At 35.5% G+C, this 14,415-nt stretch overlaps 1 protein-coding gene and 1 long non-coding RNA gene across 2 annotated transcripts; one reads left to right on the top strand and one right to left on the bottom strand.

Annotated features, from left to right (window-relative positions):
- The first annotated feature begins 321 nt into the window (after positions 1 to 321).
- Positions 322 to 5,310, top strand: LOC129902295 (dicarboxylate transporter 1, chloroplastic). The gene is made up of 3 exons (XM_055977473.1): positions 322 to 1,601; positions 3,115 to 3,336; positions 4,674 to 5,310. The coding sequence occupies exons 1-3, from the start codon at positions 522 to 524 to the stop codon at positions 5,034 to 5,036; spliced, it is 1,665 nt and encodes a 554-aa protein (XP_055833448.1). The 5' UTR covers positions 322 to 521; the 3' UTR covers positions 5,037 to 5,310.
- Positions 5,311 to 10,743: 5,433 nt separating this feature from the next.
- On the bottom strand, positions 10,744 to 13,951 carry LOC129903317 (uncharacterized). Its single transcript, XR_008770249.1, has 2 exons — positions 10,996 to 13,951; positions 10,744 to 10,893 (listed from the first exon to the last, which is right to left on the bottom strand). It is a non-coding gene; the product is annotated as an uncharacterized LOC129903317 (long non-coding RNA).
- Between the last annotated feature and the right edge of the window lie 464 nt (positions 13,952 to 14,415).

Below are 14,415 nucleotides of genomic sequence, written 5' to 3'. Positions count from 1 at the left end.
TTAGCAACTATATTATCATTCATTACTTTTTTGATATTCTCACCAAAATTATATAATTATAAAAAATATAAAATTATTATATAAAATTTTCAATTTTTTTTTTTTTTTTAAATTTAAGATTTCATCTCCTGATTTAAAATTAGAATGACAACAAAATTACGTACCAAAACCTCTTGACTTTACCTTTTGTGGGGTCAACATGGTGTTAGATCCATCTTTAGTGCAGCAAATCAAACACTTCACCATCCATATTTTGCCACGTGTAAGGTTCAAACGGCGTATTTTAGCATCAAGAACAGTGACGGACTATGCAAAGAAGTAGAGACGGAGTACACTATGCGACACAACAGAGAAGAGACAAAATCAAGCTGGCCCTGTCTTTTGCCGTATATTCCAAACCCCATCACAGCCGTCAGATTTCTAATTCAACGGCTGAGATTCACCCCACAGATTTCTATTTCTGCCAGATTTTCTCTTCTCAGTTGAACAGATCTCTCTGAACCCACTTCGCCATCAGAAAGATGGCTTCTTTGGCCCTCACATCCGCCGTCAACCTCCGTCTCCGGCCAACCCCATCTCAAAAACCACGCATTTCCATCACCCAATCCCTTCAATTCACTCAAACATCACAAAAAACCATAAATCTTGGAAAACGTTTGAATCTTGGAGGAAAAAGATTGAATCTTGAGAAATCAAGAAGGGTAATTGTAAAAGCTTCAGCTTCAGCTTCAGCTTCTTCTCCTTCACCTGCAATAGTTCCACAGCCTCCATGGCAAGGTGCAGCAATGAAGCCTTTGATTGCTTCTATAGCAACTGGGGTTATCCTCTGGTTTATCCCTGCACCTTCTGGTGTTACAAGAAATGCATGGCAGTTGTTGGCTATCTTTCTTGCTACAATTGTTGGGATTATTACTCAACCTTTACCTCTTGGTGCTGTTGCACTTATGGGTCTTGGTGCTTGTGTATTGACTAAAACTCTTACTTTTGCTGCTGCATTCTCAGCTTTTGGTGATCCAATTCCATGGTTAATTGCTCTTGCATTTTTCTTTGCAAGAGGGTTTATTAAAACTGGATTAGGTAATAGGATTGCTTATCAGTTTGTGTCATTGTTTGGTAGTTCTTCATTGGGGTTAGGTTATAGTTTGGTTTTCAGTGAAGCTCTTTTGGCTCCTGCTATTCCTTCTGTTTCTGCAAGGGCTGGTGGGATTTTTCTCCCATTGGTTAAATCACTTTGTGTGGCTTGTGGAAGTAATGCAGGTGATGGAACTGAACATAAGTTGGGATCTTGGTTGATGCTTACTTGTTTTCAGACATCTGTTATTTCATCCTCTATGTTCTTGACAGCTATGGCTGCTAATCCATTGAGTGCAAATTTGACTCTAAGTACCATTAATCAGACAATTGGGTGGATGGATTGGGCTAAGGCAGCTATAGTTCCTGGTTTGGTGTCTTTGATTGTGGTTCCATTGTTATTGTACATCATTTATCCACCTTCAGTGAAGAGTAGTCCTGATGCTCCTAGGTTGGCTAAGGAGAGGTTGGAAAAGATGGGGCCAATGTCTAAGAATGAGATTATTATGGCAGGAACTCTGCTTCTTACGGTATGGAAAAAATGATAATTTTGCTTACTTGTCGCATATGCTTAAACTTGTTGATTGATAGTAGAAATGTATTTATTCATGTAGATTTCCGAAAATATCTGAACTATGGAACGACCATAAATAGATAAGATTAGGATGTAAAAAGGGAAGCTCGGTGTACAAAGCATCCCGCATTCACTGTCCGGGGAAAGGCCGCACCTTAAAGGGTGTGATGTAGACAACCCAAGATTAGGATGTAAATTAAGTTTTAAGATTTATGGGATAAGTACACATTAATGCTTGGTAAGGGGGGGAGGGGGGATTATGCGATGACGCAGACATGTACAGCCCTATAGAGTAAGTTTGTTAATGAGCTATAATCTTGCCATTCTTAATTCTAGCATTGTTACTGTGTTGGACTAGCTAATGATCCTATTATACTTTGCGAAGACAAGCAAATGTAGTCTAGAGCCAGTGAAGCTGCATCAGTGCTTTCCTGGTTAATATGCATTATTAGTTTGTCCCTCTCTGGATTCTGCACTTCTCATTGAGTTTAATGTATCCTTTAGAAAACATCGATGGCCAAGCACTTCTCTCTTGTTCACTAGATGTTGGTTCATTCATCACAGATTAATAAACAGAGAGACACAAAGGCTGTTATGCATTTTCTTCCTTTACCTTCTCGTGACTTTTCAGTATATCTATTTCCAGCTTAGACAAACAATCTTTAATTAGTTTTGATCATACTTAGTTTAGATATCTCATTTGGCTGACAACTGGTGATTACTTTCGTACTGTACTTTTTGTACATTCATCATATTTAGTAGAAACAACTCATTTGCCTAATATCTGGTGAAACTTTCATATTGTTCCTTTTATATGTGTTCTTTTATCTTTTGCCTTTCTGTGTTTTTACTCTCAAGTACATCCCATGATTGTATGAGAGATAATCACAAGCTTCCATTAGACCTCTACCTTGATGGTTAATATCTGGGTTTACCGTAGACTTTCACTTGTATTATTATCACTATTTTTTTGTCAAAGTCTATTTTTAAGTGAGGTAAAACAACAACAACAACAACAACCCAGTGAAATTCCACAACGTGGGGTTTGGGGAGGATAGAGTGTACGCAGACCTTACTCCTACCAAGGTAGGACGGCTGTTTCCTGGAGACCCTCGGCTCAATAAAAGCATAAAAAAAATGTCAGATGCGGCTAAGAAATTAAAAGCGTTATGTGAAAAACAAATAACGAAAGTGAGGCAAAAAAGAACTTTAAATAATGAAGCACATAAGACGCAGGCATCCATCAAGTCATCGGGTACGTAAATGGTAAACCCAGGAGCTAAGTGGTTGCTAACTTGTTGACACATAATTTATAATGCAAATAAAATAGCTCAAATTCTAGCCTAGTATTTGTTGGAGCATAATGCGTTTTGGTTTTGCCCCTATGCCTTTCATATAGAATTGATACGTGTAGCTTGAATTTGTATGATTCCATCTATGATTGTTTTCTTCTGAATGCTTTCTTCTAGGTTGGACTTTGGGTTTTTGGTGGCACATTGAAGGTTGATGCTGTTACTGCAGCAATTCTTGGACTATCTGTACTCCTTGTGACTGGGGTAGTTACATGGAAGGAATGCTTGGGTGAGGCTGTTGCTTGGGACACCCTTACTTGGTTTGCTGCATTGATTGCAATGGCTGGCTATCTGAACAAATATGGTCTCATCTCTTGGTTTAGTGAGACCGTGGTCAAGGTTCGTTTTCATTGCTTATTTTCACTGAATGGTGTTTGGTTTGTTTTATTGCTACGGTCGATGCATGAATAGTTTATTAAGTAATTTATGCTTGAAAGGAAGTTGACCCGTATGGATATCAAACTGCTCCCTGCACTTGCTGATCCTTTCTTAGGCCATTAGAAATTCATTCCTGTTTTTTTTTCTTCTGCTTGTTTCATTCAGCCTTATTGTTTTTATCTTGTAAAATTTGAATCGCTTTTCGTTTTTTTGGCCATTATGCTATATATATTGTTTTTATCTCTTACTTGGGACTGTGACTTTTAAGCCGAGGGTCATTCGGAAACAACCTCTCTATCTCCATGAGGTAGTGGTAAAATCCGCCTACATCCTACCCTCCCCAGACCCCACTTGTGGGATTTCACTATGTTATTGTTGTTGTTGTTGTTGTTTCATTCAGCCATATTGATTTTTCTTCTTGGAGTAGGACCTCTGTTTCACTTATGCTGCTGTTTACATTTGATAGGAACTTCTTATTGCTTAAAACTAAACTTGCATATAACTATGGGACATTCAATTTTGCATTTCGACAGCTAAATTCTTATTTTGTTATGATTTGTGTCAAGTATTTGGAGATTTTTTATCTTAGCTAAGAGTTTCTTTCTATTCAGTGTCGACTTTTGTTAACTTGTGAGCCCTTATCTTCCTTTTGTTTGATCTTGACATCAAGTGAAGTGTAACAAAAGATTTAGTTCTTGTATATGTTAACCCCTTCCCCCCTAAAAAAACTGTTTTTAGTGTCTTGTACTGGAGCTTCTCTGTGTACAAGCCTTAGAAATGTCTTTGTAGGTGTGAATCGATGACCGAAATGCTGAGCATTATCAATAGGAACTTCTCAACGATATCTATTGAAACCTTATAAGCATCATTTGAGTTACCATCTTAGGAAGAGTAGAATGATTATCCAACATGACCGACTATCTTGCTACTAGCTAGTGTAGTTAGAGAAGTTAAAAAGAGGTATACGTAACCTTGATTGGGATGGAGTTGAAGGGGAAATATCCTTCAGTATTATGTTTGATATTGTTTACATAAACGGCTAAATTATCATGTTCTGATGCTCATTTATAATACTCTTAGAAGGATAATCCGCGCTATAATACTAAGTAGTTTGCTGGTTCATTCTTATCTACTTGATGATTATGCATTAATTATTAACAATATGTACCACCATCAGACATCGGTATAGTATCTCTATAACTCTGTAAGCATTTAGCTATGTGATCATGTGACATAATTTGTGGGAGTTGCTCCATTAATTTATTGCTCGTGCTTGATTTACTTGCTCCATTTTGCAGGTCGTCGGTGGATTAGGTCTTTCATGGCAGTTGTCGTTTGGAATTCTTGTTCTTCTGTACTTCTACTCCCACTACTTCTTTGCAAGTGGAGCTGCTCATATCGGAGCAATGTTCACAGCATTCTTATCTGTTGCTAGTGCACTAGGTACTCCACCATACTTGGGAGCGTTGGTGCTTTCATTCCTCTCGAACCTTATGGGTGGCATTACTCACTATGGAATTGGATCAGCCCCTGTATTCTATGGTGCAAACTATGTCCCCCTCGCGAAATGGTGGGGGTACGGGTTCGTATGTTCTATCGTCAACCTTATTATCTGGCTGGGTGTCGGAGGAATTTGGTGGAAGGCCATTGGCTTGTGGTAGAGTTGCTGGTTAAGATGATTTACAGTAGTTTACAATACCTGTTACGAGCTCCTCATATGATCTTGGCGTGGACCGTTGAGATTAGTTTTCACTATTCTTTTTTCTTGAAATAAGTTTTGGTAATTTTTTGGTGGAGACTTGTGTAGTTAAAGAATGCTAGTATGTAAATTAGGTCCATTTATATCTGAAGTTCAAGTTTTTACTGAAGTGTTTTTGACATTGAAAACTTCAAATTGTAAGAGCTGAGTGATTAGGTCACTTCCAATTCTTTTTACATTTATTGCCTACCACTTTGTTGATTATTTGATTGGCAACTCAAAGGTGCTATTGGACCTAGTTTTGGAGTATTGGAACATAGATATTTTCATAACATTTGGTTGCTTATTACAACTTTGTTGGTGATTTGAATTGCCTTATGTTCCCAAACATGGTAGTGAGTGCTAAAAAGTGGAAAAACTCCTTCCCCTTTTTAATTCAACAACAACTACATCATATCGAGTGTATTTCTACAAGTGGGGTTTGAGGAGGGTAGAATGTAAGTAGATCTTGCTCCCACCTTGTAGAGATAGAGAGTCCGTTTTTGATTGATCCTCAGCTTAGAAAGCACAACAAAGTAGTTTGAAAAAGGGAATATTGAAATGAAAGTGAAATAACTCTTTCCCCTCCTTAATTCAACAACAACATCCTACTTGGTGTAATTTTACAAGTGGGGTTTGAGGTATGTAGATCTTACTAATATCTTATAGAGATAGAGACGTTTTTTATTGAATAGAGACGTTTTTTATTGATCTTCCGCTTAAAAAGCATAGCAAAACAGTTTGAAAAAGAGAATATTGAAATGAAAGTGAAATAACTCCTTCCCCTTCTTGATTCATGACCAGAATATTTCACACCCTTGATCTTGGACTGTTGTTAATGGAAATTCTTTTTAGCATTATAAATTTTGGTTAAAGCCATTGAATTAGACCTATATTCCTAAATGATGAAGTTAATATTAATATCTAATGATACATTTTCTTCTTTTTATTAGGAGATAATTGTTAAAGACACACTCAAAAATATTTTTTTTCGAGTTTCATACTCGAACTATTAGGTGTTTGGATTTTCTATTTGAACTATCAACAACTATTTATCAAAATACACCTCGAAGCTGACTAGACCAAGTGTTTGAATACTATCGCCAAAAAGCGCATAACAACTTAATTTGCCAAAAAAAAATAATTCCTCCACATGACAATTGACTCATTAATTTCGAGAAGTATTTTGATAAATAATTAGTGATAGTTCAAGTAGGAAACACTAACACCAATATTTAGGTTGGAAACTCGCAAAAATGCTATACTTTAGATGTGTTTTTGATTATTATCTCATAATTTTTTTTAATGGAAAAGAGAGTGTACACGCTCCATCAGATGCTAGATGAGGTGTGTTTTGATAAACAATTGATAATAGTTCAAATAGAAAATACAAATACCTAATAATTCAGATAAAAAACTCATAAAAATATATATTTTATTTTTTACCATTATCTCTTTTATTTATTAGAGGGAAAAAAGCAAGATTTCACAGATAGACAAGCACATGGAAGATGTAATTGAGATAACGACCAAATTGGTTAGTAGAGAGTTGGGGATCTTTCATTTTCAATTATTATGGAACATATATATATATATATATATATATATATATATATATATATATATATATATTGTGTAGAAGGAAATCTTTTTATATAGTATGTCTCTTCACATGCTTGACAGCATCCTCATATGCATATTAAGTAGTGCAAAATAGACTATTAACAGATTTAAGATAAATGGATACATATCACATGTATATTATATTATTAACCATACACCAAATCGGGAAACTAAATATCCGTTTGTTCATGAATTTTATTTTTTTTTTGGATTTTTTAATTTTATTAGACAATTAGTGTTTGATCAAAAAAATCCAATTTGTATTTGAAAATTAAAAAACATCGAAAAAACTAATTTTCTCAGTTTTATTGTATTTTCTTTTTCAAATATATCCTAATTTTTTATTTTTATAAAATCACCCCATTTAAATTATATTCAGACAACTAAATATTATTTGCAAAAATTATAACCAAGTACAACTTCATCTTTAACTTCAACTTAAAAAATTTCAAATAAAATAAAAAAATATATGAAATAGTATAAAATAGCTCGTATATGAGATCTAATCTATGACACTATGTGAGTGCTCTCTATTTTGAAATATTACTCTTTTAGAATAAATTTAATTATATGTTTGAGGTAAATTAGTTAAGTTGAGTGATTTTGTTAATTTTTTAAAAATTTGGAGTATAAATCATATTTAAAAAAAGTATATTCAAATTCTAAATATTATTTGTAAAAAATATGATCAAACACAATTACAACTCTTAATTTTAATTTTAAATATTTTAAATAAAATTAATATTTTTTAATTTTCATGATCAAACGTTCCCTAAATAATTTCATTCGTTGGCAGTATTCTCTACATAGCCAATTTTCTTTTGCTTTGTTTCTCACCTTCTTCCCACACTTTATCAAGCTGCCATCCGACCTTATAATCTTCCCTAAAGGCGAAATCAAGCTTTAAAATTTCTGAGTTCGAAAATTTAACCTTTTTTCATAATAAATAGATTCTAGATTAAATAATTTTTATATATCTAATTACTCGGATGCTAAGATTATGAGTTTGAGTCATTACGAGAGAAAAAAGGGTGAAAAAAAATCCTAAGGGTAGCTGTCTTTTAGCTCAAAATATATATTTATGATAAAATGATTATTATTTTTTGTAAAAGTTTGAGGTCAATTTATATTTGTCCACATAATACGATAAATTCCTGTTCCTCCTAGGTATCTAAACGAAACTTTATTTTTATTTCAAAAACAAATCATTCTAGCTAAGTAAGATCTTGAAGATTTGATGATTATAACCAAAAACAAATATTAAAAACTTTTTAACAGAAACAAAAATATTGTATCCAATCCTTAAAAAAAACCTAAACCCTACCGTTAAACCCTAGCCTTCTTCGTCATTGGCATAGCCGGTCCGACCACTGGTCAGCCCAGAGAAGGTGGCCAGTCTACTGATTTCAGCCATTACCCTGAATTAATTCACCCAAAGTCGCCTATGAAACAAATATCAATGAATGCTACGAAGGATAAAGGTAAGGAAATATGTGAGGAGAAAGAATCCAAAGAGAAAGAAAAGTATGTTGATCTGACTAAGCCTACAGTGAGACTCCAATGTAGTAAGACAACACGTGATCCCATGGAGATAAAAACTGTTGAGTACAAAAATGGTGTACCAAGAAACACTTGGACGGAGGAGGAAGTTCAAAAGATGAATGTAATTGAGGAATTGCAATTAGCAATAATAAGAAAGTTTTCCTATGGATGGCCAAATCTGGAAGAATTAAGGGTACTAATACCTAAACAATGTAAAGTAAAAGGAGAGTGTAAAATAGGATTGTTGAGGAATAGACACATCTTGATGCGCTTTAATCAAATGGAGGATTATGTGAGCATGTTATCAAAGAACGTCTATTACATTACAGCTAGGGATGGTGTTGCTTATCAAATGAGATCATTCATTTATGATGCTAAATTCACTCTACAGGAGGAAACAACATAGGCGATGGCCTGGATATCATTTCCAGACTTACTTCCTACTTTCTATGTGAAAGAATCAATCTTTTCACTAGCATCTACCGTGGGGAAGCCTATACACTTGGATTTGGCTACCATTAACAAGACTAGATCAATTTGTGCAAGGGTAAAGGTTCAGGTTGATCTAGCAGCTGAGCTACCTAAATTGGTGGAGATTGAAGTTGTTAACAATAAGACAAAGGAATCTAGGATTCAAGACATTAAAATACAGTATGACATGCTTCCAAAGTATTGTCATACTTGTAAGTTACAAGGCCATGAGGAGGGAGAGTGCAGAAGTTTACACCCAAATGGAGTCATGTTGCCTTGCAGTCTTCAGCAATCCAAAGACAAAGTCCATGGCTATCTCGTCCCACTTCGGGGTGGTCCCAAAGAAGAATTGACCGGTGGTGCTTGGTCGAAGCTCCAGTAGGTAGCTCCAAAGCTTTATGCTAAAAGCATAGCTTGGGTTCCACCACTGAGGAATGAAGTGAAGTGCAATACTGATGGAGTTTCAGACAATGCTTCCGGAGCTAGACGAAAATAGCCTTCTACCTTCAAATCTTTTCAAAAGAAATAAAAAAAAGGTTTATGAATGAAGTAATAGGAATGACAAGTTATTACGGTTGCGGATAATATGTGGGTGGGACATTTTGTAGAGGCCCAACCTAGCCCAATGTAGTTGGATTTGACTTAAGTCATGCAATCTTGACTTAAATAATTAATCTGGCTTTATTAACCCAAAATGTTGACTTGGGTCAATATGTCTTGAATTTAGAACTTAGTCCAAATTTTGTATGGACTTAATCCCATAAAATTTTGCATGTCTACACTTACCAAACTAGGTAAGCTAGTCATAGAGCTTGCTTAGCACAAAGTTTAGCCTGCTTTCTCCTTTAAATTACTTGTAGCGTAAGCGGACTCTCGTTGGTGCACATTCTAGATTCCCTTCACCAAGTCATCGCCAGCAATCAGCTCTTATCCGTTGGTGTCAAAGGGCGAGTTCCTTTCTTGTCTTGCCCAAAAACTTTCTTTATTCTCATTGGAGAAAGACTCTCCTACATCAAGGTTTTACACTGCTGAGACGAAGGATAACACTTCTGTACGTGATCGTAGTATGTCACGTCGTCTCATCCCTGTGGAAAAGTAAGGGATTTAAGTCTGCTTAGAGATTTCATATCTCTTCCACGTGTGATTCATCCTAACAACTATCAATTAGGTTAAAAAAGTGCCCCTAAATATGAAAAAAAAGGCAAAGATGCTGGATCTGGACACTGCTTAACTGGAAGAGTTTGCTCAGGATGAGTGTTTGGGTAACAAATCCGATGAGGGTGTAGTCAAGGAGAGAACTCCCGAGGGGAGTGATTTGGTTCATAGAAGTGAGGATCTGGAAGAGAAGGTCAACTATGGCAGTGACTGAGGGGGACTTGTTCTGTGATAAGAAAATGACTTCAAACCTCATGGCATCCAAAGACATTCAGCCACTTGACTGGTTGGAGAAGGGATTATGCTATTCCTTTTGTCTTTCCTTACCCCTATTCACTCCTGATGATACGAGGAATGAATTTCAGTAGGGGCCCATCATCCGCTGAGAGAATAGGGAGTGAATCGGATTTCATTTTCGTTCCTTAGGGGCGTTCAGACCCCTCTCATCCATAACTGAAAAAGAAGAAACAAGAAGAAAACAGTGCAGAAGAGGCTTTGGTTGAAGATGCTACTAGTGACTCCTGTTTAAAAATGGTCCATTAATGGGAAGGTAGTTTTATCCAAATGGAACCCAACTAACATGAGGTTTAGAGCTGAGAAAGAGAAGCTTATGGGAGAGGCACAAGGGGAAACTAGTAATCAAAGTAAGGGAGTCAATACTGATAACCCATTTGATGTTTTACAAGGTGAAAAAGAGTTTAAGAAAGATCAGACATAGAAAATCAATCACAAGGAAAACAACAACACACAATAAGCAAACGAGCAGTCCAAATCCATAAAGAACACATAAAAAAAACAACAGGAGGAGAAAGGGGAAAAGGATAACAGAAACCATGAAATACAGACATCAGAAGTCCTTCATATAGATATAAACATTTGCCCTACAACTTCTGCTGACAGGACTAAGGATGACTATCCTACAGAGAATGCTATAGTAGTGTATGATAAGGAGGGTCAATCAGATCACAATGAAAATATCCAAGAGGCACCTGAAAAGGAGTTTGTGGTTAGCAGAGATGATGGGGAAAATATACAAAATTTGAAGGAGTCAGAGCTACAATAGATGTTGTCAAAAGTAGAGTTTGAAATACCTCTTTAAATTGATAACATGGAAATCAATGACGAGGATAATAGTAGATATCCAGTTGATTCCCAGTTGCAGATAGAACAGGTTCCACATAAAGAAAAAAACTCCTTAGTAGTCAGTAAGGTGGCTTCTCTAGTCCAGACTTAGTAAAACAGTTGCATAACATTGTCACTCATCAAATTGAGGAGATGGAGATAGGGTATAATATCTTGAATGAACAACAAGGGAGAATGAAAATTAAAGATAAAGAAAAAGAATATAATCAAAATACAGAGGAAAGAATCATGACAGCTGCTAGATTATCACCAGTAATACAATATAAAACTAGGAAGGCCAAATTTGGAGATTATGAGTCCTATTCTGGACAAATAGTGAATAAACACAAGAGTTAATTCATTATGTATAGCAAAGCTGATAACTTTATTGTAGAAGAGGTGAGGGATGCTATTGGTTTTGTAAAGGGTAGTTTTCCATTAACTTATCTGGGATGTCCCATAAGTCATGAAAAATTGAAGTGTCACTTCTCAAGGTTGATCAAAAAGGTTCAAAACAAATTGCAAGCATGGAAAGGTAGAATGATATCTTTTGGGGCTAAGACAGTGCTTATCAATAGTGTCCTAAATAGTATCCTTATTTATTTACTCTCTGCTATCAATCCTCCTAAGAATGTTATTCATGACTTGGAGAGAATTTTTGCTAGGTTCTTTTGGAATGTCAAGGAGACTGGCAAAAGTAAACATTGGATTAATTGGGCTAATATTGCAAACTAAGGAGGAAGGGGAGCTGAGTTTCATATCCTTAGGTGATGTAGGAAAGGATATGATTGCAAAGCTCTGGTGGATTTTCAGTATTCAAAAATTACTTTGGACTAATTTTATGTGGAATAAATACTGCAAGAAAAAAGAACCTTACATAGTATAATGGATAGTTGGATCTTAGAGTTGGATACATATGTTAGAAGCCAGGGAGATGTTTGATCAGGAAATTTGGTGGGAACCTAAGTGTGGAAATTCAAGTGTGTAGTTTGATAACTAGACACAATTAGGAGCATTGGAATATATCATTTCTATCACTGGACAATTTAACCTACAGTTAGATGAGGTAAGATAGTTGTTCAGAGAAGAAAGATGGGATGAGAAATTATTAACAAACTCCTTCAACAGAGAGATATGTAATCACATTAAAGGGTTGAGACAACTACAAAAAGATAAGGAAGAATGGGACAAGACCTGGCGGATGCTGAATAGTAATGAAAAGTTCTCTGTTAGATCTGCCTGAAAAGTTGTTAGACAGAAAAATGATCAACATAATGGCTTGTCAAGGTGTTGGGAAAAAGTAGTTCCTTTCAAAATATCTTTTTATTTGTGGAGGTTATGAAAAAAAGACTACCAGTTGGTGAAGTTCTTATAAATGGCAGAATTGTGGATTCTGTAGTGTGCTGTTGTTGTGATCAAGATGTTCAAGAAACTATTAAACACCTTTTCATGAGGTGCCTTGATTCTAAATTAATGTGGAAAGATTTGCAGCATGTGCAGGACTGATTGGTCCTTTTATTCAACTAGGTGACAATTAATGAGAATCAGCAGAGGTGGCCTATAAACTGAGACCTTTGTTTAAGGCTGTACCTATGTTTGTCGTCTGGGAGATATGGAAAAGAAGAAATACTATAACTCATGGTGGAAAGATGTCTAGAAGGAACATGAAACTGGCTATTAACAAAAATATTTGCTTATGGCTATCTGTATATATCCATGGTTAAAAAATATGAATTTTCATGGCCTGATCTGGTTTATTGGCTGAACCAATACTCTCATAAGAATGTATGTAAGATGGTATACTGTAATCTTCCAGCGAAGGTAAATTTTAAATATAATTCTATTGGAGCTAGTAAAAGCAATCCTAGACTAAGTTCAGGGACTTACTGTATTAGAAATGATTCAGGAGGATTTATCTTTGCTGAAATTAAGAGGTTGGGGTTCTGTACCAATTTAGTGGCTGGGTTCAAAGCATTTAGACTTGGAATGGAAACTGATTCTCTTTGTTAAAAAGATTATAGAAGGTATATGAGAGATACCTTGGAGTGTAGCTTTGGATGTAAGGAGGATTTGGAGTTTGATGAAAGGAGTGTAGTGGTGATGAAACATGTGTATAGAGAGGGAAACAAGCTAGCAGATTTTTTATCTAATGAAAGTTTCTTTTATGCAGGTACTGATATTATAACTTACAATAATACTCAAGAGTTACCAAGAGATGCAAGATCAATTCTAAACATGGACAGAGAACAGGTTCCAAATTTAAGAATCAGAAAGATTCAATATGGAACAATAAATCAATAAGGGGTAATTAGTATATCATAGCTACAAGATTGCATAAAAAATATAATAAGAAATAACTGTGGGACACGAATGGGGACTAGTGAGCAAGATTTAAAAAGTGCAAGCATACAAAAGGCAAGTGGCAGAGAAACAAAAAGAGGAAAAAATTTAAATTTGTAGGCTATACTTTTTGGAAGCTTCATATCTGGACAGCTTTTTCTGCACAGAGAGGGTTGTTGTTCTTTATCAAATCATGATTGATGGAAGGTCTTGCTTCACTTCCAGCGGTAGTGGTATTCTCTCCTTGGTGAGCTCAATCTGTCATGAGAGGAAAGTAAATTTGAAATTAGTCGTGACATTGACTTAGCCGATTGAGGAGGTTTTTGTTACTTATCTGGTAAGGATGGCCTATAGCTGAAAAAGTCTTCACTTGAGTTGATACATGGAATTTGTGAGACTTGTGAATGCCTAAATGTATACTTTGAAATCTCATCGATTTGATGGTTCCTAGACCTCAACCTTGATGGTAACTGAAGCTCTGGTGGCTTCGGCTTCTTCTCCAATTTCCTCTTGTCCAATTTTCGGCTAGAGAAAATTTGGAAAGCTATGTTTTTTCTTCTGTTTGGTTTCATTTTATCTAGATGTTTCTTTGTCCGCTTGGATTAGCTTTTATTTGGGCTAATTTTTTACTGGCTATGATTTGGGCCATATTTGGTTATGTTGGCTTTTTTATATCTCCATTTGATTTGAATAAAATAGCCATTTGTCCTGCTTTTGATTAAAAAATAATAATATTGCATTCGAAAATGTACCTAAATTCATGACATCCCATGGTCTTCCACATTTATTCAAAACTAGGTGCCACATGGAGCAGTGACATAGTATCATGATCCAAACCGTCGTGAGTGACACCCATACTAATCCTCGGTGGCAGAACAAATACTGCGCCTAAAAAACTAAGCATACTTAAGTCAAACAAACATTTTAAAGATCTAGAAACATGTTTAAATAAGAAAAGTGTTGAGTTCCTATAAACTCAGAAAATGAAACTAAAGCATGCAGAAAATACCCCTAGAACCTGAAAGTCATTGTACCAAAACTCTTAACTA

Source organism: Solanum dulcamara, chromosome 9, assembly GCF_947179165.1.
Source record: "Solanum dulcamara chromosome 9, daSolDulc1.2, whole genome shotgun sequence".
In the NCBI taxonomy this organism is placed as follows: domain Eukaryota; kingdom Viridiplantae; phylum Streptophyta; class Magnoliopsida; order Solanales; family Solanaceae; genus Solanum; species Solanum dulcamara.
This window is presented reverse-complemented; position numbering and strand designations above follow the sequence as displayed.

What these genes read in the sequence shown, in the direction of transcription:
- LOC129902295 (XM_055977473.1), top strand. Translation starts at nt 522, where the DNA reads ATGGCTTCTTTGGCCCTCACATCCGCCGTCAACCTCCGTCTCCGGCCA. An exon ending in CAGGAACTCTGCTTCTTACG is followed by an intron (nt 1,602 to 3,114) that starts GTATGGAAAAAA and finishes GCTTTCTTCTAG; the next exon opens with GTTGGACTTTGGGTTTTTGG. An exon ending in TTAGTGAGACCGTGGTCAAG is followed by an intron (nt 3,337 to 4,673) that starts GTTCGTTTTCAT and finishes TCCATTTTGCAG; the next exon opens with GTCGTCGGTGGATTAGGTCT.